The sequence below is a fragment of the Pseudorca crassidens genome, chromosome X (genome assembly GCF_039906515.1).
Source record: "Pseudorca crassidens isolate mPseCra1 chromosome X, mPseCra1.hap1, whole genome shotgun sequence".
Taxonomy (NCBI): domain Eukaryota; kingdom Metazoa; phylum Chordata; class Mammalia; order Artiodactyla; family Delphinidae; genus Pseudorca; species Pseudorca crassidens.
The window spans coordinates 117,431,721-117,458,775 of NC_090317.1; the positions used below are offsets into that span (position 1 = coordinate 117,431,721).

General features: G+C 44.8%; 1 protein-coding gene across 12 annotated transcripts in view; it reads left to right on the forward strand.

Moving 5' to 3' along the window:
- Nucleotides 1–27,055, forward strand: part of SH3KBP1 (SH3 domain containing kinase binding protein 1) — a 344,093-nt gene that overhangs the window by 232,103 nt on the left and 84,935 nt on the right. For all 12 annotated transcript variants that reach the window (XM_067724411.1, XM_067724414.1, XM_067724416.1 and 9 more), the window contains 2 exons: nucleotides 6,455–6,530; nucleotides 20,886–20,980. In XM_067724411.1, the coding sequence (XP_067580512.1) occupies nucleotides 6,455–6,530; nucleotides 20,886–20,980 (171 nt within the window). The remainder of the gene's footprint in view (nucleotides 1–6,454; nucleotides 6,531–20,885; nucleotides 20,981–27,055) is intronic.

Here is a 27,055-nt window from a genome sequence, read left to right on the forward strand (position 1 = left end):
ACAAACAGTGGGGCTCCAAGAGGAGTCTGGTTTGTCAAGGAGGACAGCTCCCTTCATTTACATGTTGTGATGTGGTAGGATGCTCATGGTAGGGCAAAGGGTGAGGGGATGGTGCCCCCAAATTCCTGGCTCCACTCAACAAACACTTCCTAACCCTTCACTTTGTGGAGATAAGAGAATAATTAACATCTAGGTCCCTCCCTCAAGGAGTGCACTGTTTCTGAAGAGAAAGGAGGAGAAAAGCCGTTAAACTTCTAAGTGGAATACAGCTAACAAATACTTCTAAAGCAGCTGTGAATCTGACAAGGTCTTTAACTCTGGTTGGGCAAGGAGGTTTAATGTAACTTGAATTATCACTAACATTTCAAGACAACCAGGGAAATAAACATTATATGAATAACTGTAAGTCTTAAGCCCAACTTAATAATCAGAAGACAGCTTTTTACATTTTAGCTTTTCTTATAGCCAAGTTTGGAGGAGACTTACTTATATGAAGCCTGCCCCTTTGGAGACGTCAGAATTAACACAGTGGTATGTGAGGTATTGCAGAGGTAATACCTCTGTCCGTAGAATGGAGCTCCAAATATATTTTTTCTTTCACTGGACCATGCATTTGATTTTTAGAATTTGGAGTTGTATTTTACTCTGACATATCTTCTGTCGATAGCAAGTCGTTTAGGCTGGGCCAACCAAAGGCGGGTGAATTGACAATTGCTAATGTAAATTTCCCAGCGAGTAGAAAAGCCTTCCATTAGAAGTGCGCAGGCACTCCATTGTACGGACACTCTTTTGTACTAGTTCTCTTCTGGCTCAGACAGGAGCTGGCTACATAAGGGGCTTCTGCCCTGCTCGTACCGCTCCCTGCTGAGCACCAAGCAGACTTCTCCTAATACCATCAGTCATAGATGTTCATGAAAGGAGCATGTAAGGATAAATATAAAAAGTTGACAGTGAGTTTTAATAGCAGTTTGTATAGCTCTCTGATTTGTGGTGGAAAAGGAAAGCTGAAAGGTTGTGGATATGGTCATATACAGTTACTGTTTTGCTTCTCTTCTCATCGCTCTCTCCCGTAGCCTGTATCTCTCTGTTTCCTGTATATTGACTGGGATTTGGGATAACCATGCTGAATGGCTGGGCACCCCTCAAAACACCACTCTGGGGCTTCCCTGGTGGTGCAGTGGTTGAGAGTCCGCCTGCTGATGCAGGGGACACGGGTTCATACCCTGGTCTGGGAGGATCCCACATGCCGCGGAGCGGCTGGGCCCGTGAGCCATGGCCGCTGAGCCTGCGCGTCCGGAGCCTGTGCTCCGCAACGGGAGAGGCCGCAACAGTGAGAGGCCCGCGTACCGCAAAAAAAAAAAAAAAACACCACTCTGGAGAACCCAGCAAATTGCTGTTTCAGTGTGTGCAGGGATGTTCAGCGTCCTCTTGCCTTTCCATCTGCTTTGCTGTCTCACATCGAACGGGTATTTAACAAAGCTGTACTGAACAGAAAAGGAAGGTACTGTCAGACACCAAATGTAGTCAAAGTCGTGCCTCGTGCCTTCAAAGAGCCGTCCTTTATCTTGTATTTTACCAGCTTTTTGAAAAGTCATGTCTTGTGTTTGGCTTTGTGTAAGCACTCGAGTGATGTTTCCGTATAGCTTCTCAGAAGATCACCCTCTTCTAGAATAGGCATCAGAAAGCCTGGTCTACCAACAGGGGGGCTTCACCAACTGCTAGGATGCAAGGAGCTCTCTCACTCCTCCCCCTACGCAGCGAACCTGGTTGCCTTTGTGATTTCAGAGTTTTCTGTAGTATTATTGGAGAAGAGACTTTCAGAGATAGGACGTAAACTTTGTTCTCCTTAGCATTGTCCTATGACTGGAAACTTTTTTACACTCAAAGGAGCTTGCATCTGAATTAGAATAAAGTCAGAGGAGTGATTTTGCACTTGGTTTGAGCAGGATCCTGGTCTCACACTCCAGCAGTTGCGAAGAGAAACAGATATATTAGTCATTAGGGAACTGGATTCCACTGGAGTCCAATCCAGTGATTGTCTTTCCTACAAGCATTAGTTTCCTCATTTTGGCACAGAAAAGAAAAGAAATTACTAGCTCTACTAACTGAAATCATATGTGTGTTATCTGTCCTGAGGCTGTGTTATCAGATCTTACAGAGCTAGGAGTATATATGATGCCCCTACTGTACACAAAACCCCCCAAAACTTTACTTAGTACTTTTGTCAAGAGAGCTAACAGCAGAGGGACTTCTGGTATTACATATTCAAAGGGAAGAACTTTTTGAATTATTAATTTTTAAAAATCAGGTTTTAAATGGAGATTAGGGTGTGACAGGAGAGACAAAAATTGACACCAACTTGGTGATTACTGTGTGTTGAAGTGGGTTGATAGTAATAGTCTGTAGAGCTTTCAGCTCCATAGATTTCATACATACATTTCATACATTTCAGGTCCATATGTACATGCACTCCCAGATCAAGCAGCAGCCTCTGAGTTGGGGGGCAATCAGAGCAGAGTATCGCGGATGTGGGTCCTAGGAAGTCTTTAGCCACAGCATGGAGTAGAAGAGGACATGTTGGGCTGAGCTATGGAGCAGAGCCCAAGAGTCCCTCCATCGAAGGCATGTGGTAAAATGGGCCTGTTTGCAGATCTCTTAGGAGCTGAAAGAGCTGTGTCCTGAGCAGGATCAACACAGCCCCTAAGTGTGTGGCTCGTGCTTGTCCTGGATAACACCTTCCTTGTGACACCCAGGAAGGCAGGAACTCTGAGCTCTGCCAAGGAAGCCACAAGTGGAGATCCCGAATGCTCTTCCATAGCCTCTGCAAGCCTAGCATCCTTCTTTACTGCCTGCAAGATGGATGAGAGATGCATGGATGTGATTCCCCAATTTGTCCGTCCACGCAGGCCTGCACTGTGGCTGACCTTCAGCTATGTGGGACCTGTGTGTGTACTGGAACTTGGCATTGCTCTCATGATGAATGCCCTTTAAAAGCTGGGGTTTCTGTTCACATTTAGCCCAATGGATCAAACATGTTTTCAGAGGTACAGGAAGCTGGAAGCCTGGTGAGAACGCAGTAATTCACTACCTTTGTCTTTGTTCTTATATTTAGAGGAAGGGCAAGGGATAGAGCTTCTCAAATGGGGTGTTTGGAAAGGGGTGGGGTGTTTGGGGTGGATGCAGTGAGCAAGGAGCACTACAGGCTGTTAGTGAGCAGGAGAAAGTGTTGCTAACTGTCCTTTAGTGTGTGAGAGTCTTCTCCAGTGAAGAAATGTCCCGCCCCAAATGCCAGTAAAGGGGAGCGCCACAGAGGAGCCGCAGGGCTTGGCTGTCCCTGAAGGTCGACCCCGTCATGGGGATCTGCCCACTTGGCCTTCACGGTAGTCTGAGCCCAGAGAGGCTAGATACAGTCTTCCACTTTTGGTTCAAAGCGGTCTTACCATCCATTCATCCATCTGTCCATCCATCCATCCATGCGTTCATCCTTTCAGTACTCCTTTGGTGAAGGGTCTCATGGCCACCTCTGCCCCCCTCCTCCCTCAGTGATATTGTCACGTTGTCTGCTCTACTAAGCTTCATTGCCTCTCTGAACCGACTCATTCAGTAGCAATGACAAGTTCTTATGCCAGTGAGAATAGAGAAGGGGGGAGGCATTTAGTGGAAGGAGGTAGAGAAGAGAGGAAGAAGAGTGAAAAAGATGTTTTATAATTTGTCCAGGTATGAGAATAGGCGCCCGAGTTGTTAATCCCAGAAAAGGGATTTGGTTAATGCTAATGGAATCCCTCCTACATCTAGGTTGGTGGTTCTCAAACTTGAACGTACACCAGAATCCCCTGGAGGGTGTGTTCAGACAGAAGCTGCTGGGCACCATCCCCAGACTTTCCGATTGAGAAAGGCTGGGGCGGGGCCTGGGAATTTGACTTCCTAACAAAGTTCCCAGGTGAGGCTAGTGCCGCAGGTCTGGGAACCATACTTCTCCAGGTCTGGGAACCATACTTCTCTAGGTCTGGGTCCTAGAGAAGAGAGAGACACCTGAACAGCTCTCATCTCTGGGACACCTGGAAGACCAGGCTGAGAAGGGAGGAACTGGCCTTACTCTAGACCTTCCTCAAGGCCCATGAGGAAGAAGGAAGGAGTTAAGGTCTAGCATCCCCAGAAGAAGAGTGCAATATCAGCTTCACCCCCACCCCCCGATGCTGGGATCCACGCAGAGACCAGTGCGCTGTGTTTTCTCAAATAGCAAGAAAAAAAATAATAGAGTAAGCTTTGCTTTCTTATGTCTTTCTGCTCAGAAGTAAGTATATTTAGTTGGTGGCCTTTCTTGATGTCTGTTAGCTTGGACGCACTGGTAAACCAGGACATCAGAGATGGAGGGCAACACTTCCTTTTGTTACCAAGTAAGGGGGTGTCGTAACAATATACAACCTGTGAAAGTTTCTCTAAAGGAAGGCATCTGGCTTAAGGCCCAAACCATCGGATGTCTGATTTCTTTTTCAGGAATGGAAGCAAAGTCAGGATTGGACATAGTTCTTACCGCTGTATTTTCCTCTCTCTACTGTCAGCAATAACTAAAGGATGAATCACTTTTGTTTTCTTCTTCCTAATGTGTTAACAGCAGCGATGGTTTATTCTGGTCCACAAAAGGGGAAAACAAAGAGAGTGATGGAGATGCTGTTGGAAGTGTGAGCAGGAATGCGAATGACACTGAGTGCATCTGTTTTTACTGTCAATTCCTGATTTTTCAAGATGATTCTAAGAACAGTTTTTCATCAAATGTGACCTTATGGCCAAATAACAACAAGCTTTTTTCCTCCTTGATGTTTCCTCGGAATCACAGTGTTATTAGCTTGAGTATTTAGTGGCGGTTGAGGAACGGCATAGTATCTTGGGTTTCATTTTTTATCCAATATAGAAAGCCCTGCAGCACTAAATAAAAATGTCACCGTGGAAAATGTAAAGGCTTTCTGTCACAAATGTTTTTAAAAATTCACTAAGGGCTGAGGATTAGATTTATCTTACACTCTTTCTGTGATTTATTCATATTTAATGTTAGTTTCAACATTTGAAGCATGAAGAACTTCTTCAAATTAAAAACTGTGGTGAATCAGTCGTATTTGAAGAAAAAATTCCACCGTGCCAGTATGTCAATTATGCAGTTCATTCCCCTTCATGTGTTCAAGGAGGAGATATGTTTGGTTTTCCCAGTGGCCGAAATTCTCACTGGGGAAACTCCTCATTGTTGGGGAGATTCACGCAGCTGCTTGGTTCTGAGAGCTGTTTCCCTGGTATCAGTCGACGTTTTCCTCGGACGTTAATCACCATCACACAAACATGATGTCCAAGGACAGGAGGGGGGACAGACCTCACCTTTGGAACCATCATTTTGCTGCTCGTCTCGTTTTTCATTTTTGTTGCTTTGAGCCGCTGAGTTGCCTGTGTTTGGGGGAATATCTTTAGTTAGAGACAATATCCAGTCTTTTCTGTGATGGTTCATAAATAATGGATGATAATAGAATTAGTTCTGAATGAAAGGAAGAAAATGAACTCAAAACAGACTCTTTTTTTGTTTTTAACTACTAAATAGCTGCCTCGGGTCTGCAGCATTGGCCTTTTTCAAAGCCCTGGAGGGTTGAAAGGCTGGTGGGAAGGAAGGGAGCTGCTGGCCCTGCTTGTTCCACCTTTGGAGCTAGTTGGCTTTTAGATGGCTAGAAGGAAACATGACTAGGCACAGTTGCCCTGGACACTCTGACTTCTGCCTGTCCTTCAACCTGCCCATCATCTGTCTGTCATGGCCTTCTATCCTTCCATCCCTTCCTTCTTTCTGTCTTTTTGTGCCTTCCCTCTTCCTGCCCTTCCTTCCAAGCTGCAGACACTTTGAACACCTCTTCTGGGCCATAGATTGAGTCAGCTTCTCATAAACTGAGGGGAAATGTCCCTGTTTTCTCTGCTGAAAGTAATCAACCTTCTAATAAAAACCAAGGAAGAGGGCTTCCCTGGTGGCGCAGTGGTTGAGAGTCCGCCTGCCGATGCAGGGGACATGGGTTCTTGCCGCGGTCCGGGAAGATCCCACATGCCACGGAGCTGCTGGGCCCGTAAGCCATGGCCGCTGAGCCTGCGCGTCCGGAGCCTGTGCTCCGCGACGGGAGAGGCCACTACGGTGAGAGGCCCACGTACTGCAAAAAAAAAAAAAAGAACCAAGGAAGAATGGGAATAAGAGATATGGAGTGCCTACAAGGATAAAGCCTTTTTAACTTGGTTTTCCCACCTATCTGTCACTGAGGTCCAGGCCTAATGGAAGAATGGCAGCCAATACAGAGAGCAATACCAAAACTTAAGTATGAGGCTTTTAGGACCAGTTGTGAGCATTTCGTCATCATGATCTTGATCTTTTTTATTCCTTTGCTTGAGGGAGAGAATCATATTGATGAGTAAAGATCATCTTTTTTCCCCTCAGACTATTGGCAAGAAGTTACCTCCGACTGCAGCAACTCCAGACTCGTCAAAAACAGAAATGGACAGCAGGACAAAGGGTGAGTTTCCTTGTGTATCTGTTTTATGTTTGAAAGCAGTGAAGGATTTTATAATCATTGAAACGCTTTTGAAAAATCCTTACATAATCTTAATGGCTTTTTTAAAGCACATGGGGAAAAAGTGCACACAAATGTGTTTCATTAGGCTCTACCAGTAGGATGGGCACAAGTTCCTCGATGGAACAAGATGCTTTTTTTAAAAAATAAATTTATTTGTTTATTTATTTATTTGTGGCTGCGTTGCTGCGCGTGGGCTTTCTTTAGTTGCAGCGAGCGGGGGCTACTCTTCATTGCGGTGTGCGGGCTTCTCATTGCAGTGGCTTCTCTTGTTGTGGAGCACGGGCTCTATGTGCACAGGCTTCAGTAGTTGTGGCTCACGGGCTCTAGAGCGCAGGCTCAGTAGTTGTGGCGCATGGGCTTCGTTGCTCCATGGCATGTGGGATTTTCCCAGTCCAGGGCTCGAACCCGTGTCTCCTACATTGGCAGGTGGGTTCTTAACCACTGCACCACCAAGGAGGTCCAGGCTGCCTTCTTGCCATTTGTTTCTCACCCACGTTGCAGAGCCAGGGCTTATCTGTGTATACCCAGAGCAGTTTGCATAGTTCACGAGGCAGGAAGATTCTAGACGATGGCAACTCAAGCAGTTTAGGGATTCATAGGCCTTCAAATCAAAGAGGCTTTATCTTTTAGCCTAACCACTCAACAGACACTCCCAAATGATGACTTTCCTGCTACTCTCCTCAGCACATCTCTACTTGAATTCCTATAGTTACAAATGTCTTTCTTCTGTTGAGCCGGATATGCTCTTCCTGTAATTTTTACCCATGGGTTCTAGTCTCTGGGTCTATATTGATATTAGCCCATTGTTCTCCTAATAGTCCTTTAAGTATTTGAGGACAGTTGTCTCCCCCAAAGCTTCCCACAGGTCAGTATTCCCCATTCGAGAGTAGCCAGATAATACAGAATGCCCACTTACATTTGAATTTCAGATAAACAATGAATAATTTTTTTTTGTTTTTAGTATGTCCCATACAATATTGGCTGTTTATCTGAAATTCAGATGTAACGGGGCATCCTGTGTTTGTATTTGCTAAATCTGGCAACTCTCCAATTCCTTTAGTCATTCTTCCAATAATTGGAACGTTCTGAACATGCTCTAGTCATAAATAAGTGCTTCAGTTCCTTCTAGGGATTTTAACCTTTTTTTTTCCAGCTTCAGATTTCCTTGTGAGGATAATGTGGACAGACTACTAATCTAGTTTGGAAAGCCAAAGGTTGAGAGAAGATATATTGTACATATGTAATTATGACTAATATAAGAGCAAGCATAGATTTATTCTTTTTGTTGCAGAAAAATATACCAGGAACTCCTTTTGCAGTGCAAAACAGGTAGTTTTGAGAGCAAATAAGGGATACTGCCTTAGGCATTAAAAAATGAATCTATGGGACTTGCCAAGCCCAAAATGGTGGTTTAGATAAATACGTTCATGGATGTTATAGATGCAGCCGCTAGAGCTCTGTCTTAATGTTTCAGGTTCGGATGAGGTTTGCATGCCTTCAGTCTGTTAATGGTACAGTCAGACTGTGACTAACGGGGGGAAGCGCACTAGTCTAAGGCTCTGATCCAGCAGTTCTCAAACTCGAGTGTGTCCCAGAATCACCTGGGGAGCTGGGCCTCACCTCCAGAATTTCGGAGTCAGCAGGTCTGGGGTGGGGCCTGAAATTTTGCTTTGCTAACAAATTCCCAGGTGCTTTGGTGCTCCTGGTTGAGGGCCCACCCTTCAGGAAGGGTTCTGAGCTTCTAGATGTTCCCAAAGCCAAACTGGCCCCGCAGTTATTCACGCGGGTTGTAGGTTTTGCATGCTTAAACCTACCTTTAGACAGTAAAACCTTCAAGGTTCTTGAAGCGGCCTGAAATTTTTTTTTCAAGAATTCACAGTTAAACCACTTCTGATAACATTTCCTGTGGTTGGACAGTAGCCTATCCTTCCTTCCATTGAACTACTCATTCTGTAGTTCTGGCTGTTGACAGGTTTATAAATGATCCAGGTTATTGGGCAAGTTTGCTGGGATGGGTGGAGTGGGGGGTGGGCGGGAGAAGGGAAAGACACATCAAACCTCCAAGGTAACTGGAATGGAGTCCCTGGGACAGGCTGTCCTCGTGACATGTGACAACCAGTGGCCTTCACCAACCTCACTCTTGTTTGCGGAAATAATAATCTGAGAAACAGAGAAATTTTTTTAATGGAAAAGAGTTTCAAGAGAAGTGAAAGAGAAATTCCCTATAGATTGTTCCTCTCTCTGCAGAGTAAATAGTACCTTGGGTGACCGGTGAGTTGCTTTTGGGGGAGACTAAGCAGGGGGTACCTGAGTGTCACTTGTAAGGTTGTGGCACAAAACAGGACAGTCTGCAGGGCATGCTTAGGTGACTAATCAATCCTCTGGCCTCAAGAACTGACCTTAGGATAAGCGCACATCCGTGATATGTTTTTTTAACCCTCTGTAATGTCTGCAGGCAGGAGACTCAAGTCTTTTTTGGCAGGATTAGGTGGTGTGGATGGAAGGTGTTTTAGAGCAGAGCTGGCCAGTAGAAATACTATGTGAACCACATACAAGATTTTACACTTTCTGGTAGCCAGAAAAGAAACAGGTTTAAAAAAAAAAAAAAGGAAACAGGTGAACTTAATTTAAATATATTTTATTTAACTCAGTATATCGAAAATATTATCCCTTCAACATGTAACCCATATAAAATTATTAAATGAGATATTTTCATTCTCTTTTCATATGAGTCTTCACAACTCAGCGTGTATTTTCCACATATGCCACATCTCAACTTGCCCTCGCCACATTTTGAGTGCCCAATAGCCCCATGTGCCTAGGGGGCCACCATATTGGACAGCATAGTTTGAAAGTAATTCTGGGATCTAAGATGGGCTTCCTGGGCCTGGATTTTAACACAGTTCATCCTGCTCAGCTCCCCTGAGCATGTGGGAGGATCCTGAGTCTAGCCCAAGCCTTTTTCACTCCTACAAGTATCTATTAACTGCGTCCATCTCTAGATGCATCACAGAGTGGGGATGAGTTGTTAATAAAGAGAGGTTTTACAGGGCTGGGTGGTGTGTTTTGGCTAAGAGTTAGGAAGCACAGATTCCAGGACTAGCTCTCTTATTAGCTAGCTGTGTGACCTCGGGCAAATAATTTTATTTCTCTGGCCTTGTGCTCTTCGTGGTCTGCCTTGTCTGTGAAGTCAGAGGGTTGTACTAGAGTGAAGCCCTCAGGTTTCTCCCAGCATCTTCACTCTCTGATTTAATTCCGAAAGCTTTACAATTCAGAGTGAAAGCTTTCTGCATTCAAAGAATTGAACAGCCGATTGGAGAGACAAAAGGAAGATGCGAACGACTGAGTTAGGAATATGAGAAGATGTCATTTGGCAAAGATGCCATGGATATAAATATGTGTGTAAGCGGGTGGTAGGTCGGGAAGAATTATCACTGTCAGTGAAGACTTGAGAGATATTTATTGACAGATGTGTTTTCGTGGACCCAGAGTAAGAATTGCTGCAGTTTAATCTCACGCCTCACACACTCTCTGGCTTTCACTGTAAAGAGCAAATTCTGGGATAATGGTTCTCCCACGATTTCCACGAGGCACCCTAGTTCACTAGAAAGCCCCTTCCGTTTGGAACCTTTCACTGCTTCTGGGTTTTGATGCAACACCCAAGTTCAGGTGGAAGGACAGAGAGTGCTGACCCACTTTTAGAAATGACTCGGAGCTTGCGAACAACACAGCCTCCTTCCTTCTGGATGGAAGTCACACCCGTAACGGAACTTGCCCAGAGGTACAGAGGAGAGAAGCCCCTTCCCACATAGCTGTCTCCTTAGTGCGCTCAAATACAAGCTCACGTCACGAGTAAGTTATGATGATTCAAAAAATGTTCATGTGGATTGATAGCTTCTGAGGGAAAGTGAAACTCAGCTGATCAGGATTTATTTAAACAACTAACATCATCTCCCCTCCCCCAATGAAGCTTTTATGATACTGAAATTCATCGGAAATGTGGGCTGAGGAGCAGATTGCCGTAATTTTCATAACAAGAGGAAAACTGTTTAAATATTCATAAATGAAGTGCTCTGAGGTATTTCCAGCTCCCCACATCTGGAGTTCCCCTCTTTCTTACTACAGTTGATGCAGATGATTTGTGGCCTCGGTGGGATAGAGAAATAGCCCAGAGAAATGATTATTTAGCATCTTCTTGAACAAACAGTTCAGTCTTAGAGATTCAGAGGACCAGTTGAGCAGGTGGGTTGGGGAAAAAATAGTCCTTGACAGAATGTGTACAAAGGCAGGTCAGGCTTCTGAATAAATGATGGCTGGGGGGCAAAGGCTAAACTTTCTCTGTTTAACCTCCCCTCACATTATCACCAGACACTTGTACCACCTTTCTGATCACTTTGTCCCTTGACTTGCTTCTTAGGAGCTGTCCCCTGTGATGGTGACACATAGTGCCTTGTGGCTATCATTGATCCCTCGTGGAGGGGGCTGTGTCTTCTACCTGACATCCCCACCATCCAGTCCGGAAAAGTGCCATGGACTCAGTGGGCACTGGCAACAGTGGTGGTTGGGCAGATGGAGAATTAGAAATGGTTTCAATTTACCAGGCTGTCTATCTAACGGAGTCTTGTAAAAGCAGTGTAGAAGCCACGGGTCTCCTTTCCCAAGTTCACAGTCACCGGGAAGAAAAGAACACATTTGTTGACCCTCGAGCTTATTCCGGATTTCTGGAGGGTCGCCAGTGGTTGCTCTGTGGGGCTTGACAGACCCTTGTTCTTTGTAGCCACTGTCCCAGGCCAGTCAGCCCAAGAGCGCCAGGGACAAACTAGGCTAGTCTGACAAAGTCAAGTTTATGGGCTCATTGCAACGAGGAGACTGCCCAGGAGGACCTGTGGAGCATCGCACCAAACAAAAGAAAACTGAGCAGTTACAGATTTGGAGGAGAAATGGAAGTGAGTGAAATGTAAACGAAGCAGCAGTGTTTTGATAGGCCCCAAGCAAAACAGGGCTGTGTGAGTCGGGCCACATCAGGCCTCTCTGTGAGCTGGACCACCACCAAGTTAAGATAGACGTGCAGGGCTGTGTCCAGAACCCCTTACATGAGGCCCTGCACTTGTGTGGGGATTCAAGGCTTCTCTGTGTCACAGTGACTTGTTTCTTTCAGCCAAGGGTGAAACATTTCATTCTTACTAATACAGTATAAAAAAGCAAAGTTTCTGATAGTCTGTGGTCTTAGAGGACAGACTTTCTCAGAGAGTAAGAAAGCAGTCGTCGCTCAGAGAAGGGTTGTTAGGACCCTTTCCAGCTGTAGTGTGTGTGCTTGGGAGAAATGCTATTTCCGGTTCATTTTGCAGCTGGCTCTATCTGCGTTTGTATCCGCATTTGCAGATTTTTACTTTCTCAGTCTGAGCTAATTTTTGCTTTGTCACCACATGTTTGAATAGGAGAAAAAAGGGTCAACTCCCTTATGTTGGGATTTTTATCAGCCTTACCTAGGAACTCTTTTAATCTATTTTGCCAGGATAGGTGTTTTTTGCTCACTTATCTTCTCCAAAGCTCACTCACCCTCAGACCTGGGAATTTGGGCACATCCAATATGAAACATGTTTCCTACCCAGCCCTTTAGCGCCTCCCGCACCTGTTATGTACTAAAGCCCTCAGGCTCGGTGTCTCAGGTCCCCACTGTCCCTAGGATGCACCTTTCATCGAGTGCCCCCAGCACAGACCTTGCTGTCTGGATTCAGAGTGAGGGGTCCTTCTGCGAGGGTGCCCAGCCTACCCATGCTGCAGATGACCTGGATTTCAAATACAGCCCGCTTGCAGGAAAAAAGTGAGCTCCCTTTCTGCTATCCTGGTGGATTTCCTTCCTTCCAAAGACTCAGCGCTTCTCCCCATCTGAGCAGGAGAAGGTGCCATTGAGACGAGCCATGATCTACTCCATACTAGAGAACAGGAAAGCTTCCCTTGCTTCTCAGATTTTGATTTCTTCAAAAAAAGATTGTTTTCTCTTTTTAAAGTGAGAGAATAGAAAGTGGCATAACTCGTAGCTGTGAAGTAATTTGAAAGTCATATTCCCAGCAACATCCAAGACCAGAGGGGTCACAGTCAGCTTTCTTGTGGAGGAAGGCGTTTTGTGAAGACCGGAGTTGACAATGTAGTGACGAATGCATTGTGTTTTGTTTCCCTGTCTGAGTTTAGGTAGAGACCAGGCTTTCTCCACATTGGCCCTGTTAACATTTGGACCAGATCATTCTTTGTTGGGGTGCTGTCCTGTGTCCATTGTAGGATGTTTAGCAGCTCCCTGGCCTCTACCCACTAGATGTCAATTATACTTATTACTGCCTCCCCCCTGGTTGTGACAACCATAAATGTCTCCAGGCATTGCCAGTGTCTCCTGGGAAGCCAAGTCACAGCAGCTGCGAACCACTGGTGTAGACTGTCGTACGCCCCAGGAGGGCACTCCTGTATCTCTGCTGCCGGGCGCACACTGGACACTTAGTTAATATTTATTGAACAAATGTATTCATCTCACCCCTCCCCACGAGCCCTGGATCCTCAGACTGACGCAGAACTGCATTTCTCACTTAAATCTCTCATACAGCACAGACAGCCTCGGCACTGCCGCCACGCTGGCCCACCCTCCAGGTCCCCACGGTTGTTTTGTTCCTTCCTGGCATTGACATTTTGCTAATACCCATGGCTAGATCAGTGTGGTCCCCAGACCAGCAGCGTCAGCATCCCCTGGGGACTTGTTAGAGATGCAAATCCCCAGGCCCTGCTCCAGCCCTATGGAATCGGAAACCCTGGGGTTTCTGTTTGTACACGTCCTCCACCTGATGCCAATGCCCACTCAAGCATGAGGACCACTAACCTAGACTCGTGTTTCTTAAGCATCCCTGCTGGTGAGAATCACCCGGGGTTGGGGGACGTGGTGCTGGTTGAGCTGCTGGATTCCTGGTCCCACCTCAGAATCCCTAGGGAAGGGATCTGGGAAGGCATAGAAGAAACAGGTGCCCTACATCATTCTTGTCATCGGGAATGGTTGAGAAACACCCCTCCTCTTCCTCCTCTGGTCAAAGTCCTAGAACATTGTCCAGGCAGGGGCCAGTGCCGTTTTGCTCTTCCCAGAAGGGACCCTGAGTCTCTCCTTTGGGAAGTAGTTTCCCCATTTCGGAATCTCTGAGGCTTTAAGGCAAACACATCACTCTCATTCTCTCCTCACTGCTGCCTTGTCCAGAGCTCTGTGTATACATGCCTTATTTCCTCTCCTTGATTATAAGCTCCCTGGGAACCAGATAACTAGTCTTATTTAACTTATTCTCTTTTCCCCAGAACATGATAGATGTCAACACCCTTACTGCAATTCCAAAATACAAAAAGCTCCCGAAAACCAAAAGGTTTTATCACTCCTTGGGTGAGAAAACTTGTCCTGGACTAATGCGCATTTAGGTATAGTCTTTATTTATCCCACTCGGGGTGACGAATCATCCATTTGCTGCAAAATTTTAATGTATTTGATGGTTGGGTGCAGCCCCAGACTCCAGCTGGGGATGTTACATATTATATGGCATGTGCAATGTATTTCCTTTCTAAAATCTGAAAAATTCTGTCCCCAGGGCTTCTGGATAAGGGCTTATGAACCAGTAGTGTCTCTGATAATATTTGTCAGTTTCATGAAAGAATTTTCAGATTTTGATGTTGGTGAAAGTAGACACCACTGAGCTTGATGTGTTTGTTCTGGTGTCCCAAAGGAAAAGAAAATTGTCAATTCCAGGCATGACCTGGTACTTTCCATCCCTGCTGAAAGCTCTGGAAGGCTTCCTACCAGACTTTGTGACACATGGGGTTTTGATCTTCATGTCCTAAATTGAGCCCAGAGAATTGTTCTAAATTTAATGTTATTTTCTTGGTGTGTGTTTATATGTTCTCTTTGCTGATATGTTTATTCTGTTTCTTCTGCTTTTTTTTTTTTTTAAGGTGAGGGTATTTGCTTAAGTTTGTTTGTTTGTTGTATGAGTAGATTATAGAGCCAGCTGAAGGGTGTCTTCGGATGTGGTCATGTGATTTCAATTCTGTGAGCAATCTGTTTTTAATCTCATGTAAATTTCTAGAAATTTAGAGATTGACATAATGGGTTTTTTGTTTTTTTGTGGTTTTTTTTGGAGGTGGTGTGAATTATGACTGGACTTCTTGGTGTATCTTAAAATTTGAATGCCAGTCATCATTTAGTAAGGGTCTCTTGATTGGGAACTGGGCAAGAGATTCAGGGTTCTGAATCTGATTTTGTACACCACATTTTCTCTGCACCTTTGAACGTGTCTATGTTTTTGTTTTCCTTTTTCTGGAAAGACAGAGTCATTGCTTTTTTATCAGATTCTTAAGGAACTCTAAGACAAAAAAGCTTAAGAACTGACTTAAGGTTTCAGTCTTACGCTAATTTATTAGTATTTTTAAATCTTTCTAAAGAAAAAATAGAGGCAAAATCATCTTAATTACTGGATAAATTGTGCCTTTATTTCTTTATGTGTCTGTGTGTATTCATTCCTGTTTGATCTTGGACTAATTAAATCCATCTAATTGATGAATAGATGGAAAATGACTGCCTCCAAAAATTAGCTTCAGTCCTTTCCTCTCTACCTCTGTCTGCTATTCATTTAAAATTTATAATCTTCGCACGTTCAAAAAGGATTTGGAATTATACTCTTCTTTCAAGACATATCAAATGCCTCCTCTTTTGTGATCTCTCTCCTGCATGCAGTCTTGCCTTTCTCTGAAACACCATGACAATATTCAGTCATAGTGAGTTGATGCTTATTCGTGTACTTGTCTTTTCTTACTGTTGTTCTTCTCCCCTTGCCTTTCTCCAGGCATTAGGTTGTCACTTCCGTGCGAGGGTGGGAGGGCGTGGTTGGACTGACCTGTATATCACAGGCCCAGGAACTGACAATATCTTTTTCATGGTGGTGACTCAATAAATATTTGAATTAAAATGGGGAACATCTTCGTTCCATATACTATAAAGTTAAAATCGTATTTTCAGAGTTCATAAAGTTTTTTGCATTTGAATTTTTTTGAGTATCTTAAAACCATTGGAACATCCAAACCAACATAATGTTCTTATTTTCCAATACTGCTGAATTAGGGCCCGAATGCCTCAGAAGTAAAAACAAATTCTTGTTTTCAAATGTACCTTAATAACTTAACATGTGAGGCGAAGGGTTGCCATATTTGGTCAGGAGTGTTCTGAGTTACGGTGCTCATGACTAGAGCTCTGAACTGTCAGAGCCGGCGAGGACGAAGGTATAGCCCAGTGTGCTCCTTGAGGCCTCCAGCGTTTCACTGGGATGTTTCTGGGGACCTGGGTGGGAGATGGACCAGCCCCACTCTCTGATTTAACCAGACAGCTCTGTTTTTAGTTGTTTTATAGTGGAGCTCTGGAATAAGTTTAAATTTGCTGAAAGTGTCCTGCTAAAGTTAACCAAACTCTCCTCTTGGCGCTCCTTGGCCGGCCTCACTTTTACACGTGAGGACATGAGGTCCAGAGCTACGGTGTGATTGCCTCAGGTTGTGTCCTTGGGAAAGATCGGGGGGACCAAACCCAGTCTTGACTCTCCTGACTTCTAGCCCAGAATCTTCTCTTCCTACTTTGCTCTCCCACAGATTTTCCTCTACTTTTTAGGTGTTGCTAGAGGATGATCAAGAAACATTGAGTGGGAGCTATGTCAGGTTCTGGGGAAACAAAGAGGGGCGAGGTATGGCATAGGAACCTGCTTTGCAGAGAGAGGTAGTTGATGGTAGCCACTGGCACCTTTATCTCCTCCTTTTATCTAAAATTGGTAGTTTTGTGTCTAAGGCCTCACATATAAAACAGCAGAGCTACATGGTGGAAGTGTTCTAACACTGGGTTATGGTGATGGCCACACAACTATATAAATGTATTAAAACTCTTCAAACTGTACAACTAAAATATGTGAATTTTATAGTATATAAATCATACATCATTAAAGCTGTTTTTTTAAAAAGACAGAGGGACACCTACCCTCCTTTAGCTTATAGGAAAACTGTGGGCATAAAACAAAATGGCCCTGTGAAACATTTTAAAGGCATGTTAGTACTTTCTTGTAAATGTTTTCTATGTCGGTTACAAGTCAATTCCATAGTCATTTACGAACCTCCTACTAGGAGGCCAGGTCTTAAGGTAGCAAGGGAAGAGTTGGGGGAAAAGGGAATGACAAAGATACATGGCAAGAAGATTTGGTGGGGGAGGCAGATTATAGTGAAGTGTTTCAGAGGAGGTTACTGGAAGTGTCCTCTTTCTTCTACTGAGTCCCTTCATGTTAGGGAACCTTCATGTGAGGGACGGCTTTGAGTGATAAATACCTACCTGACCACAAAGTAATGGTAAACAATAGAGTTATATTAAGTCAGATAACAGGAGATCCAGAGACAGGTGCCCTGAAGTTGGTTAATTCAACAGACATCTCAACAATGTCAGGGCTTAGGGTCACCTCCTCTTTGATTTTTTTTGGCTTTCCTTTCATGGGTGAAATGTGGCTGCAACAGCACCAAACTGTGTACTATCTTCCAACAAGGATGAAACAGTGTTAAAAGCAAAAAGGCAGGGGCAACTATTTTCCTCATGTATCTTTTTTTTTTTTCTGGGAACAAAATCTAACTGCCCCCCCAGCACATTTCCTCTCACGTCTCATTGGCTGGAAGTGGATCACATGCTCACGCCTCAACCAATCACCAACAAAGGGGAGAGAAATTAATATTATTTGCCTAAGAAGATGTAAATTTGCCATTTCTCCAAAGAAGACATACAGATGGCCAACAGGCACGTGAAAAGATGCTCAATATCACTAATTATTAGAGAAATGCAAATCAAAACTACAATGAGGTATCACCTCACACCAGTCAGAATGGCCATCATTAAAAAGCCTACAAATAACAAATGCTGGAGAGGGTGTGGAGAAAAGGGAACCCTCCTACACTGTTGGTGGGAATGTAAATTGGTACAGCCACTATGGGGAACAGTATGGGGGTTCCTTAAAACACTAAAAATAGAGTTACCGTATGATCCTGCAATCTCACTCTTGGGCATATATCGAAGAAAACTCTTAATTCGAAAAGATACGTGTGCCCCAATGTTCATAGCAGCACTATTTACAATAGCCAAGACATGGAAGCAACCTAAATGTCCATCGACAGAGGAATGGATAAAGAAGATGTGGCACATACATACAAGGGAATATTACTCAGCCATTAAAGGAATGAAATAATGCCATTTGCAGCAACATGGATGGACCTAGAGATTGTCATATTAAGTGAAGTAAGTGAGACAAAGACAAATATCATATGATATCACTTATATGTGGAATCTAAAAAAATGGTACAAATGAACTTATTTACAAAACAGAAATAGACTCACAGACATAGAAAACAAACTTATGGTTCTGAAAGGGGATGGTGGGGGTGGGGGAGATAAATTGGGAGTTTGGGATTAACATATACACCCTACTACATATAACATAGATAACCAACAAGGGCCTACTGTATAGCACAGGGAACTATGTTCAATATCTTGTAATAACCTATATGGGAAAAGAATCTGAAAAAGAATATGTGTGTGTGTGTGTGTGTGTGTGTGTGTGTGTGTGTACCTGAATCACTTTGCTGTCTACCTGAAACTACCACAACATTGTAAATTAACTATACTTCAGTTTTTTAAATGATTATAAAAATTATTATTTGCCTAGAGGTACTTGACTCATCCCTAGGGCTGTGGGAGTGTTCCCTATTCCTGAGTATAATGGCTGAGCAAATTAGGATTCTATGAACTGGGAGGGGAATGGGGAATGGTGGCCGGGAAGTTAACCAACAATGTCTACCACACTTAATTGACTTTTTTTTTAAACATCTTTATTGGAGTATAATTTTGCTTTACAATGGTGTGTTAGTTTCTGCTTCATAACAAAGTGAATCAGTTATACATATACATATGTCCCCATATCTCTTCCCTCTTGCATCTCCCTCCCTCCCACCCTCCCTATCCCACCCCTCTAGGTGGTCACAAAGCACCGAGCTGATCTCCCTGTGCTGTGCGGCTGCTTCCCACTAGCTATCGGTTTTACATTTGGTAGTGTATATATGTCCATGCCACTCTCTGACTTCGTCCCAGCTTACCCTTCCCCCTCCCCGTGTCCTCAAGTCCATTCTCTATGTAATTGACTTTTTTTGATGGAAAGGAATAAAAACATGACTTGTTCCTCTTCTTTGTTGGCCATGGATGTCTTATCTTCTGTGTAAAACGTTTCCATGATTTTGATCCAACAAATTATTCTTAAAGCCAGGACTCTGCAGGGCAGTTCTTCAATAATACTGTATTTATTTCAGTGTTGCTGTAAGTTTTGAGGTTGGGTAGTCATATTTCACTAGCACAGTCAGTAGGAAAATTGGTAAGGAGCTGTCATTATCCAATTTAAAGATGCTTAACTTTTTCCCTCCCTTTAGAACATTTGGGCCAATTCAGAGTTTGGGAGGTTTGCTGTAACGAATTTAAGAGGGATGGAACTATGTGGGCTTAGGAATATATGGGCGGATTGGTATTGATGGGATTTAGAACTAGTGCCTCTTAGCATGAGTTAAGGAGCAAAAGGCATCAGCTTCCCAGAGTACCTAAGACAGAAGGTTTCCAGCACTAGGATAGGGGGTGTAACTGATATCTTCAAGCCATTGGACAGAAAGCAAAAGCATCTGTAAACAAAGTAAGTAAGTCCCTCTCTTTCCCTCTCCCCTTTCGTCTCTCCTCCCCTCCCTATTCTCTGTCATATCCCAACGCTAGACTACAGTGTGTCTGTTTTATAGACTTTTTATTGCATTGATTTTATATATCACTCTCTTTGATTGATGTGACATTAACCATAATAAAAAGAATCCCACATTTTAGTGATAAAAATTATTCTAGGAACACTGTAATTGATACTTATGTATATAGCTCTAGGCTGTAATCTGTCTGCAGGAACGGCCTAATCGTTGGGCAATATTTAACGCCATTCAAAGCCATTAGGGTTGTTGACTTTGATGCAGACTAATAAATACCTGTCCAGGTAGATACTAATTCTCTTGAATTTTTCTTTCCACCTTCTGTCCTGTGTCATTAAACCTGTTCTCTAAGTCTTAGTTTCCCAAATACCTTACAAATGTTTTCAGTGTCTTCTAAACAGGTGCTTTTGTGTACATAGAGAAGGTTTTAATATCAGGTAGCCTTTCAAAAGCATATAATTCAGGGCATATTTGAATGGATTTTGAGTGGCCTTAGTGTTTTTCTCTCTTTGGTGAAAGCTGGTGCATTTCCTTGCTGATGAACAGTCGTAGGTTCCTGAGTAGGCAGGTTCCCACAGAGAGACCATGGGACATATTTGAAAAGTTCGCCCCCCTGACACGCGTGCGAAGAGCATTTGGTCAGTATTTGTTGGCCATTTGTGGTTGACACATGTTCACATACAATTCCATTGACATCTGTCTCTTAAGATGGACCGTAATGGAGCCTTTCTCATTGTTTTGAGTGCCGTGTCAGCTTTGTAACATACAGATACCCTGTTTCTGATTCAGTGATGTGTGGAAGAAGACAGGGCAAAACTTAAGCTTTTTGCTCTTTGTAGATTATGTCTACTTATGCATTCACCTGAAGAATATATAAAATGGTATGTAAATGCCACGGAGCGGCTGGGCCCATGAGCCACAACTACGGAGCCTGCACGTCTGGAGCCTGTGCTCCGCAACAAGAGAGGCCGCGATAGTGAGAGGCCCGTGCACTGCAATGAAGAGTGGCCCCCACTTGCCACAACTAGAGAAAGCCCTCACACAGAAACGAAGACCCAACACAGCCAAAAATAAATATAAAAATAAATAAATTAATTTTTTTAAAAAAGACCTAAAGAAGAAATACATGGCAAATATCTTTTAAAAAAATGGTATGTAAAATAAAGAGTATTCAAAAATGCACATTTATTTTCTGAGACCAAGGAAACCTATTTTGCTGTTCTGCCTGAGAGAAGCAAAGCAGTCATTTGCTTTCATGATGTCATGTGATTTTTGAGGGAAAAATGAGAATAAATATGCATGAACCAAAAATGAGCAGTCTTGGGTAGTTTTCCGAGGGTGACCCTTCTTTCTTTACGCAGTAGTTGTGTTCTTTCTGTTAAGCGTGCTTTTCTCTGAAGTTAATGTAACATATCCTCCTGGGCCAGCTCATTAGATAAAGCATTTTAAGGGTTGTGTTTTCTTTTCTTCTTACAGCCAAGGATTACTGCAAAGTAATATTTCCATATGAGGCACAGAACGACGATGAATTGACAATCAAAGAAGGAGATATAGTCACTCTCATCAATAAGGTAAACAAAGGTTCCCTCCTGCCTTCTAAACTATGAACCGCTTTGAGGTGTTGACTGGATAGTACGCGCTTATATTTTAACCCTTGAAGCAGTTAATTTTCATGATCCTGCATTCCCAAGGAAGAATCTTACATCTTTCCTCTCAGTCAGGCTAAGGCAAATGTAGCCAGGTGAATGAATGAACTTGAAACTCCAGTAGATTCCGTTTGCCTTGGAGCCAGCTGCAGATTTGCATGGCCCTGTCCCAGAAGGGCTAACCCGGAAGGCGGAAGGCGGCCTGCTTGGTCAGAGAGCCCGCCCTCCACAGCAGCCCTGGCTGCAAAGCTCTGTGCCATGAGGTATCCAAGGAGGCGCTCGCTTCCAAAAGGCGAGGTCGTACATCACAGGCAGAAAAGGCTTAAAGAATGTTTACTGTACAGATCAAAGACAGGTAGCATGCCTGAGAGAAACTTGCCCGTCTTGCTGGGGCTGAGAAGCTCGGATGATTTTATTATCACTACAGGCAGTGATTTTAGGCTACATCTGTATGAAGTGATGCAGCTTAACAGGGCCTGGACCATGTACTGTGTATGCTTGCATGCAATGGTACTCACCAGGTGGGTGGTTGAAAGATCCATGGTTTAAGTAATTCCTGGAATATATGGCCTTTTCTCTGAAGTATAGGGTTTTTGTGATGGTTGACTACGACAAAAAGCTGAGCAGTCTTTAGGATGTATAAGGTGCTTTTAGTCTTGTATCCAGGTAAATGGCAAGCAATGTGGAATTCCCTTAGCACGGGCGTGACTGGAGGATCACGTGGCTGCCTGTGTTCATGCGGGACTGGACAGCATTGACAGGGTGGAGGGTGCAGGGAAAGGGGAAAGAGAACAGGGGCTTAGGGTGGGAAGCAGGCCCTGGGTCCTGTTGTCTCTGGCCGTTACTGAGAGGCAAGGGACCATGGTGTTGCCCATCCCCCATTCCCCGGCCCCGAGTGTGTCCATAAGTGATTGGTAGGATTTCCCTTTATGACCTTATAATCAAGGACAGTTACCTTTAAGAAATGGCTATGGAGGTTGTGTGTTTTCAGAGCCTGAGCCATAGATGCCAGGGAATGCGTGACCCCAGAGGTTAAGGAGATTGCCAAAGGTCAGATTATTTTAGGGAGAAAGCTTGGCGCTCTCACCCTCTCCATCGAAAGTGGTGTGCTGGACAATGCTAGGGTGACTTTCTGGACTAGTACACTATTCCCTGCTTTGCTGATGGCCCCAGAACTCATCCATCTTTTCACCTGTAAAATATTCTCCCATGAACTTATTTCAGTACATCTCTGTAGGTGTTGAATGTGGCCGGAGGAAATCAGAGGAGGGGAAACGCTGCCCTTCTCGTGCTTTTCAGCTGAGGATGCAAAGCGGTTCTTTCTTTGCCACCCTTCCCCTTGTCCTGCGGGCGGGCCTCCTCCGGGATGCTTTCCTAGGCACGGTGCATTTCCTATTTTAAATCAGACCCTTAACCAAATACATGAAATGGCTGTGAAGCATGATAAAAATACTCTGATAACTGGCACAGAGACTTGGTTCTACTACCACAGGGGAAGGGGTAGAGCACTTTTCCCCGTGATGATATAGTGACCAGAGGATTAAACAGCTGCCACTCTTTGTAATGGGGGGGGGGCTCATTTTCCTGTTTTTGTTTGGGGGAGCACCCTCTTTTCAGTTGAAAACCGGATGTACAATAACATTTACTAAGGTTTGGGGGAAAGAAAAGCCCACCACGGATGGTCTCTTGTCTGAACACATGTATTTCTACCTTAACATCTTATATTCCAGTCCTTGCCATTTGATTATATACGATGAGAACACGTTCATTCTGATGATGTCATTCCTCCCTGCCAGGCTGACATCCAGTCCAATAAAAGGAATTGAAGTTTCTTGAAGAGCTTATTTAGTCAGAGAGGGACTCTCTCCCGGTCCTATCTACACAGTAGGGAGAAAGGAACGGGGCGGAGGTGGACGGCTGCTTTCAGGAGTGTCCTGAGGGTTGCATCTGATTTCCCCAGTTCCACAGCTGAATGTGTTTAGAAGCAGTCTGGACCTGTGAAGCGGCTTACAGATATCACAATTACACTTGCAAAGCGAGCACTTGGCACCCTCCCTGTCCCCTTGGTCCCTTGTCCTGGCTCGCACACTAATTGTGCTGCTCAGGCCAGAGCGCCCGGGTGGCTCATCTTGGCACTTGCTCCTCCTGGTCTCACCCTGCCCCCACCCCCAAGCCCAGCAGCGCCAGCCCCCGAGGATCCTGCCTTCCTGCCTCCCTGCCACTTCTGTCCCTGGCAGAGCCAGGCCCTGGTCTGCACCTCCAGGGCCTCATCCCTCCTCCTTTCTCCAGCACCTTCCACAGAGCATGCTCCACAGGAGAGCCCTGGGCTGACCAATGGAGGGATGCTTTCCCCAGCTCCAGTTTCCACCTGCTGCATCCCTATCGCCCTAGCCCCTGCCTTTTATCATCCCATAACAGCCTCTGCTCGTGTAACCTCTCTGTTCCAGCGAAGGACTTTGGTAACTTTCTCTCCTTCATTGTAAGATTGGGCTAGATATCCGGCCACGTGGTCTGGCCACAGACCCTAAAGCCGACCGCACAGGGCAGCCGTGAGGATGTACTAAGATGCTGTGTATAAGTGCCTCTCGCAGGGAGGGGTCCATCACTGGTACCTGTAATCCTAGGAATTGTCAGTTCATCTCCGCTCTTTCTCTGACCTCAGAAATGGGAATGCAGGGGCTCTTGTGGCTGGGCCCAGTCTATAGCTGGGGCTGGGATGCTGTGATATCAAGTAGGTAACAGTGGTAAAAAATATATATACCTAAAATAGGTAAGAATTTGCAGTGGGTAAGAATTCACAATGGGTGAGATTTCAGCAAGAATTTGGAAAGAAAACATGCCATAAATATTTTGCCTGCTGAGGGTGGGAAGGATGGAATCTGAGTCTGTCAAACCCTGCTTTATAGAAAAGTCTTACTCTTGCTCTGAGTTTAGGTATCGCCCAGAAGTTCATTTAGATGACTGTGTGCTTTTCCTATTGCAGAGTGAATAGTTTCGCCACAATTTGTTTAATATGCACTTTGATATGCCTCTTTATTGTATTATGAGTTGAGATGAAATAGCTCTTCTCTAAATTTGATGGCTTTTGCTGTAGACGTTCTTGATTTACCCCCAAATTCTGGTGGTGGTTTCATTTTATAATCATTTAAGGTGGTTTCCCTTTGCCCTGCTTCTATGAGCTGTGGCAGGAGTCATAGGGCAGACGTTGCCCTCATTGTTAGCCCTAGATTGTCACTTCATATAGCTTTCTAGAAAATGAGTCATACACCTTTAGTGGGTGCCTATACGCCCTCCTCGGTTCCTGAAATAATGCACAAAGGCCCGAACTATTTGTGTGTGTCCCTGGAAACTAGGATGAAATGTGGCAACCCGAATGGTTTCTTTTTTAGTTTATTTATAAAATAGAATTCTTGTGGATTTGGGAACATGTCCACGGGTGCAGAACACACCTGTGTTTAGCTTTTATTTCCAGTCACTCAAAAATAGCTCCTTAAAAAAATAAAAATAGCTCCTTCGTCTGTGTTCCTGCCACCCCCATTCCTGCCTTCCTGATTCGTGCTCAGAGCGTGGTTGAAAGGGTTCAGAAGCCTCTGGGTCTCGTTTCCAACCTGAGAAGCTCCCTGGAGAAGGGGTCAGGCGAGGCTCTACTGTGAAGCATGCGCCTTGCCCTGACCACTGCCGCTTGGGGCAGAGCGAGCCCAGCTGTGCAGAGGGACGATGTCCCTGCCCTTGGCCAACAGCCTCCTGGCCTCAGAGCAATGGCCCTTTCCTCCCAGCCCCCGGTAACCTAGGAGGAAGGGCTTCTCACGTGACCACTCTGTAAACAAAGATCTTCGGGTATTTCTTATCAGAAGGCTCCCCTGAGTGGCTGTGTCTTTGACCCGTTACAAAGCAAACAGAAACCCCCTTTCTTCATGGTTATAAAGTCTATTTGACAACATCAAGGTAAACACAGAGAAAGGTAATGTTATTGACTAAAGTCACGGTGTGGTGGAGTCGGAAGGAAGGAGAAGGGGACAGCATTGATGTTCGGGGGAGAAAACCGATATATGCGCCTCTCAAGAAAGAGGGAACCCAGTGGAGTAGCTAAAGGTAGACGGTCACCACTACGAAAAAATACCAACTAGGAATTTCGCCTTTTCTTAGGGATGTATCAAACCAGGGACCCCAAATGTCTGAGCTAGACCTGCTGCTGTGAGGGCAGAGTTAGGACTGATTCTAACTCGCCAGCTTCCGCCAGCTCTCCCTCAACATGTTTTCCTCCCTCCTTTCCCAGACAGTGGTTGAGCATTTAACTTAATAGTAATAGCTCCGGGCTTCCCTGGTGGCGTAGTGGTTAAGAATCCGCCTGCCAGTGGAGGGGACACGGGTTCGAGCCCTGGTGCCGGAAGATCCCACGTGCCGCGGAGCAACTAAGCCCATGCGCCACAACTACTGAGCCTGTGCTCTAGAGCCCGCAAGCCACAACTACTGAGCCCGCGCGCCTAGAGCCCGCGCTCTGCAACAAGAGAAGCTACTGCAATGAGAAGCCCGCGCACCACAACAAAGACCCAACGCAGCCAAAAATAAATAAATTAAATAAAATAAACTTAAAAAAAAATCTGAATCATGAACAAAAAATAGTAATAGCTCCTGCAGGACCAGAGCTTCCCAGCGCAGGACCCTTCTGGGCAACTGGCAGCAAGAGTCCGGGACCCCTCAGCACCCCGCCTTTTCATGCATGCTCACAGCAGCCCTGGGAGCTAGGCGGGACCATGGTGTTCTGTCCAGATGGCAAAGGAGGAAGAGGCCCAGAGCACGGAAGTGACTTTCCCAAGGGCCTCACAGTAATCAGTGGCCGAGCCAGGGCAGGGTCTCCTGACCCTGAACGTGGGAGCTGGCAGGGCGGGATTGCTCTGTTTCCTGTGGGGCTGTGGATGTTTGCGGTAGGTGCGGCTCAGTCACTCCCCGAGGTGACTCTTGTCTACTTATTGACTCACGCTCTGTTACCAGGTATATCTAGGGCAGGTGCCTGTGCAATTTTCTTTTTAAATTAATGACATTATCATTATTTTATTAGGAAAACAGTATTACCACGCCATTCCCCCATCCATCTGTTTCTGACATTTTTGTGTCCATGTCTCCGACCTCGTAGGGTCAGGAGCATGCAGGACTTTCTGATTCCATTGTCACATCTACAGAAATGGATTGGTAGTGCAGAGGACATGCCGAGCTCAGCTCAGGGCTAACGTTGCTTCTTTTTGGCCTAAAGCCCTCCTCTCCCACTTTTCTTCCCATGCCCACAGCCTACTTTGCTTTCCTCTGTTCTTCCGGACCCAGGTTAGTTTTCTGCTTGCTGTCACCACTGAAAGAGGGGTGGGGGGAGAGGGAGAGAGGCGGGGGAGGGGGAGGGGGGAAAGGACAGAAAGAAAGAAAAGGCATCCCTAGCTCCTTCCTAAGTCATTCTGTGATGATATGTTCTTTTGTTTGTTCTAATGTTTATTTTCCCGTCCTGCCTCCCTCCCATTAATTTATTAATTGAAACATTTATTCATGAGAAAAATGTTTCCAGACTTCCTTGCTTCTCTCCCCACAGGAAAGTGGCTTTAGAAATCTCATGAAGGGTTCTCAGCTTGGTATAAGAAAGCCGATCAACTATGTAGATTGCTGGCCTTGACCCTTTCTCTCTCAACTGCTGAAGCTTTTAGCAGAGCTAAAGTGTAGGATTAAATGTGGTTTCAGGGATGAGGAGTAAATTAGCAGGTGTCACCCTGAAAGTGATGACACACTGACAGAGCCATTAGAAGGACATGTTTTATGAGTGAATGAAGAAGTTAAGTGTAGGTCTGGGATCATCTGGGTTTACACACATTTGAAAAATGTCAGCGTTCAGCAGATGAGTCATTTATGTCATAGGATGTATTTCTTGCAGTATAGCCTGTCTTGTTAGACTGCATATGTCCCTACTGGGGACAGCAGTCACAATATATCTCCTCCTCAGAGCATTAGAAATCCCAAGGA